This window comes from Notechis scutatus, chromosome Z, assembly GCF_049901735.1.
Source record: "Notechis scutatus isolate UNSWTSFEM ecotype Mainland chromosome Z, rNotScu1.2, whole genome shotgun sequence".
Classification (NCBI taxonomy): domain Eukaryota; kingdom Metazoa; phylum Chordata; class Lepidosauria; order Squamata; family Elapidae; genus Notechis; species Notechis scutatus.
In genome coordinates, this window is record NC_142025.1 from 111,612,158 (window position 1) to 111,618,115 (window position 5,958).

At 40.5% G+C, this 5,958-nt stretch overlaps 1 gene segment (V, D, J or C); it reads right to left on the reverse strand.

Moving 5' to 3' along the window:
• Positions 1-802: 802 nt before the first annotated feature.
• LOC113425733 (T cell receptor alpha variable 30-like) lies at positions 803-2,943 on the reverse strand. The segment is given in 2 exon segments: positions 803-1,296; positions 2,814-2,943. Coding segments are annotated over 2 exon segments (426 nt in total).
• Between the last annotated feature and the right edge of the window lie 3,015 nt (positions 2,944-5,958).

A 5,958-nucleotide genomic window follows, 5' to 3' on the forward strand; every position in this document is an offset into this window, starting at 1 on the left:
GAAATACATAAATCCAGGTTCAATGTTTGCAACAGCAAGAATATGTATAGTTCTAAGTTGAATATTTACTCCAACATGATTTGGAGTCCACAAACTGATCGGTTTGATTGTTATAATCACAAGTGTGGAAGTTTATTGGGGATTATTTGGGGTTTTCATTTCTCTAAGCCAGAGGTGTCAAACTGTTGACCTGTGGGCCAGATGCTTCGGATGCAGGCCACACACACCCCAGGTCCTTGAATGGGAAAAGCACTGCAAAGTCTCATGTGACAACAACTTGATGCGGCAAATTTGACACACATGTCTGGAGACACCTTGATTGAGTCTGGTGGCCATATCAATTTTATTGAATAAATGAAAATCAATAAGTTCTGGAAATTTGCACCACTGCACTTGCACAATGCCATCTGAATAACTATCTGCAGTTACTTTGGGGGGGACTGTCTAAAGACTAAGAGAAAGAGAGAAAAGGGGAGAGAAAGAATAAGAGGAAGAGAAAGATGGAAAGAAAAAGAAAAAGGGAAAGGGGAAAGAGGGAAAGAAATAAAGAAACGAAGAAGGAAGGAAGGAAAGAAGGAAGGAAGGAAAAAGAAAGAAAGAAAGAAAGAAAGAAAGAAAGAAAGAAAGAAAGAAAGAGAGAGAGAGAGAGAAAGAAAGAAAGAAAGAAAGAAAGAAAGAAAGAAAGAAAGAAAGAAAGAAAGAAAGAAAGAAAGAAAGAAAGAAAGAAAGAAAGAAAGAAAACAAACACAGAACTGCTCAGCCTTAGGGAGTTTTTCCCAGTGGTGGGAATCTCCACCTGGTATATTATTTCTTGCAATATTCTGGAATTTGATTCACTTTCCACTTGATACCAATGTAGGTTGTGTCTACATGACATGTGGCTTGGTTTGGGACAGCTGCTCCAACTCTGTATCCTAATTCCTCAGCTGAGATTCATTTCCTCTTCACAGAACTGCTCAGTCTTAAGAGAGTTTTTGTCCAGGCAGCAGGTGTCTTTGTGTTGCTGTGGATCTCCAGCCCCACAGAAATAGACTACGGCATCTTTCATCTTCACTTTTGCAATGTTTAAATGACTCTCCTTCTTCTGCCTGTCAAAAGAGGCACTGATGTGTTCGTGCTTCTTCGGGCTCCCCAATGTAACTGTTAGGAAAAACTCAGGTGCTCCTCTTGGATATTGCCTGTACCAGTGCATGCTATAGACATTATTGGATGTGAACTGACAGGTGATGGTGGAACCCTCTCCTTCTTTGGTGACTTTCACAGGCTTCTGATCCACTCGGTCCTGGCATTGGACACCTGGAAGAGAAAGACATGGGGGTGATTAAATTGATAAGGAGGAATCTTTAAACCATTTTTCTGGCTAGGCCATTTTGCTGCAATTTGCAGATGAAAGTCTGTAGAGATTCTCAGTCCTCCAGGTCATGGTTGTCCCAAAGGTTCTTTTTCAGGAGGCAACTGGACTTTCTTTGAAGAATTTGGGATGCACATTTTTTGAATGGTGTGGGAGTAAGAATGGATTTCCAGAGGAAAAATAATTGCAGACTACAGGAACCAGCAGCACCACTCAGGTGACCCTGGGGACACAGATAAACCTTCAAGTGCTTCAATGACTGTCTAAAAAGGATGCAAATGACCAGCTGTCTTCAAGGAATATAAATCCTCCCATTCCCCACCATCCTGTCAGAGCTAAAGAAGCTTCTTGGATGAGAAGCGAAATGTCTTCAAAAGAAAAAAAAAGTTTCCTCCTGAAAAAGCACCTTTGGAGCAATTTGCAGATGACATAGAAAGGAATCCATATGGAGAGAACACATGTAAGCTGAAAAATAAGCATCTCTTTGTCTATGGAGATTCTCAGTCATTCAGGTCATGTTTTGGAAAAAGGTTCTTTTTCCAAAAGTCAACTGGATTTTCTTTTGGTTTTTTTCCCTTTATTTTTTCTTTTACTCCTCATCAGTCAGTTAGAACTCAAGAAGCTTTTTGAAAACAAATGTTTTCAAGGGAAAACAAGTAAAGAAAGTTCAGTTGCCATTTGGAAAAATACGTTTGGGACAAGCAGATGTTTGGTGTTATGAAGCTGTGGCTCAAGATGTTCTTCTGATCTTCCTACAAAGAAGAAAGGGAGCTCAATTTCTTTTTGTGGGTTGTCCTCCACTTTGGTGAACACCAGCAGTTGTCTTTCTAGCACTGGGCTCCATGCACAGAAGTAGACAGCTGAATCCTTAAGTTGGGTGTTCTTCAGATATAAAGATGTAGTCTTCTAATTTGTGTCCAGAGTAATTTCAAAATTATCATTTCCTTCAGTCCCTAATGTAATCGGTAATATCATGAATTCTGGCTGGCCTCCTGGATATTGCTTGTACCACTGAAGACTATATTCTCTTTCCTGATAGGAGCAGTTAAACAGGATGGAGTCCCCTTCTTTAATTGAAAGAAATTCTGCACTTGGGTAACTTTAGCTTAATCTGATAGAGCTGCAACAGAAGATGAATCTTTAAAAAGGAAATGGATGGATAAATGGATGGAAGGAAATAAGGGAGGAAGGGAAGATGGGAATGACATTCCACCAATAAATTTAGTTAGCTAAAGCTTTGAAAAAGAGCAATTGTCATTCAAAATTTGCAATCTTACCTCCATACTCTTAACTATTTAAATAAATGAATTTTCTGCTTGATGCTTTTGCTGGTTTTCTTTTTATGGCTTTTGAAAAATTCATCTCCAAGGCTGAAGTTTTGAGAAGACCTCGCTTCAAGAAACAAATGTAAGCCTAAACATTATTTCCATCAATAAATGAAAAAATATGATAAAAAGGATACCTGTGGAGATGGCCATTAGCAAGGCAATGATCGTGCTCCCCAGATCACTCATTTTTCTTCCTTTCTCTGCAACAGGCAGGGCAACTCTGACACCAGAAAACACAGGAAAGTAAGATCCCAACCACAGCCTTGTGGGTGGCTTCGTGCTCAGACCTTCTGGGGATTGAAGATCTGCTCTGCTTTGATTCACATAGATCAAAGGAGTAACATAACACAAACCCAGAATATATAAACTTCGTCTTAACATGCACACATGTGAGCAAACAAAATAAACCAGGTTCTGCTATTTTCTAGTTTGAAAAAAATCATAATGCAGAATATGTGTTCCTGCCATGCAAGGGAATGGAGATAATTATTCAATAACAAATGCAGAAACCTCTCATGATGCATCCAATGAGAATCTCTTCTAGAGTGTTTTCTCTCAGCCTTACTTCTTCTGAAGAATTTCTTGGAATTTGAGCAAGGATTCTGGGTTTCTTCCTGGAATTCTTGCCATGCAGGTTATTCCATATGTGGGCATCCATATTTGGAGATTATTAGGTTCATCTGCAAAGTTATTATAGTCATGTTCTGGAGGATATTGGGAATGACAATGGGACTCTTGATCACAAAAGTTGGAAGCTGTTATTCAGGGATCTAGAGGAAAGGCTGACTCTCCATTAGACCTTACCAGAAGGCAGCAAATGAATCAGAGGCCCCGCAAAATCACAGGAGAGTTTACATCCTTCATCTAACCCTGTAATGCTATGACACATGTTTGCAACATTTTGGTTCCCACAAGATACAGGTCTACTCCAAAATCTTAAACATGGAAGGAGAGGACAAAGGACATGATCTTCATTTCTCCTTTTCTCCTTCCAGCCATCACCTGTAGGGCAGCTGTTGAATACCCTGAAATGCATTTCTCCATCCTTGCTGGCATTGGGAACTACTCAGCATCAGGCTGGTTTGCTACTTGGGAGGGAAACCACAAGGAGATCTCTAAGTTCTAGGTTGTATTAGGAAGTAGAACAAAAATCCTGAGAATGAAACAAAACACTTTCCTAACTTTGCAAAGAAAATTGGAGCCTGCTAATCCTTCAGCACCAGACGTCAAGCTCAACTATTATTAGCTTACCTTATTCATTTGATCAGATTGTGGGAAAGGAAAACTGCAAGCCTTCTTCCCTTGCATCCCACAATGCCAATAAGATATATCTCTGCTGGAACATATTGCTCTCCATCTTTCTGGCACCAGATGTTAGGATTGTTTTTTCTAGGAACCGAGGAATGGAATCATTACTCAAACATTGCTTGAGGTTTACGAACTGTCCTATCAGAAAGAAGTCTCAGAGAGCCAGAAGAATCAAGAGGAGACCAAAAGTGCCCCATAAAAACTCTTACACTGTGCTAGAGATAAGTTATCGTAGAATAACAGAGTTGGAAGGGACCTTGGAGATCATCTAGTCCAACTCCCTGCTCGAGCAGGAGATCTATCTAGGATCGAACTCACAGCCTCTCGATTGTGAGGCAAGAGCTCCACCTCTAGTTCCTTGAGGATGGGCTCCAGCAAGAGTACGAAAGCTCAGAAGACAAAACTTCTGACCCCAGTGACCAACACTTACAGCAAGGGTCTTCAAACTTGGCAAGTCTAAGACTTGTGGACTTCAACTCCCAGAATTCCTGAGCTAACATGACTGGAGGAAGAATTCTGGGAGTTGAAGTCCACAAGTCTTAAAGCTGTCAAGTTCGAAGACCCCTGCATTACAGCATCCCCAACTGAGAGATCTTTACTAGAATCTGGTTGTGGTTCTTTTGCCCTCTTGTGGGGAGAATGAAGCATGTTTAAGGTGGAAAAAAAAAACACATTCATAAAAATTGGCCTGTAATCCCTAACATTTCCTACTACAATGGTTTTTGGGAAGAATCATGTGACTGTAAGGTTCATCCTCACATCCAGATGAACACCACAGGAACATGCCCTGAAAACCACATTTTATGTCCAGTCCTCATACCATTGTTATCTCATCCCCAATCCATAGCAGAGAAGTACATTTTTAAAGTCATCTTTAGCTATAGTATAAGCCTTATACTATAAGGGACTCAGTAGCTCAGTGGCTAAGATGCTGAGCTTTTCAATCAGAAAGGTTGGCAGTTTGGAGGTTCGAATTTCTAGCACCATGTAATGAAGCGATCTCCCTGTTACTTGTCCCAGCTTTGCCAACCTAGTAGTTCGAAAGCATGTAAAAATGTAAGTAGAAAAATAGGGACCATTTTGGTGGGAAGGTAACAGTGTTCCATGTGCCTTCAGCATTGAGTCATGCCGTCCACATGACCATGGAGACATCTTCGGACAGTGATGGCTCTTCAGCTTTGTAACCGAGATGAGCACTGCCCCCTAGAGCCAGAAACGTCTAGCAAGTATGTACGAGGGGAACCTTTACCTTTAACTTTAACTGTAGTAGTAATGAAGGGTTTTTTTTCTTTCTTCCTGAACCATTTTGGTCACTTATTGCTAGTGGGATTGATGATGTGGTCGTGAGTATCCAGAATATCCAGATATCCAGATCTTTGGGTGAAGTTTAGGCTTTTGTATGTATTCTTCTTCTATCTATTAACTGCAAGGACTTTTTGGCCGGTACAACAGGAGAGAGCAGACGTTATAGAACTTCTGCCTCTTTAACTTCCAAAATGCTTGTCACATTTAATAGACATTCCTTTGGAAGGAATAGACCTCATCTTCTATATATATATAAAAGCAAAATACCACTCACACATCATCACTAAATCTCTAGAACCTTAAAGCCTACAAACTTGAAATTTGGCACATAGGTTCCTCTTGGCTTCTAGTGCTCACTAAGAAAGGATTTTTTGAAATGACCATCAGAGCATTAGCATTTCATATATTAACACACTCTGATGCTAAGGAGTTCTACTCCTCCTCTTCTCCTGAAAAGAAATCTGTTCCAAATGCAAAACACAAGCAGAGGAGTTCTAGTTCCAGTTCCAGTTTCAGAGCACCAAGCAGCTTTATTACAGAACACTTGAGCTAAGCCATGCCCAGGCTCCTTGCTGTCTCCTTCTTGCTCACACAGAAAATACTGTTTCAGTTTCCAAACAGCCTTCAACTCTCTCACACACTGACAGGACACTAGCCAGATGATTA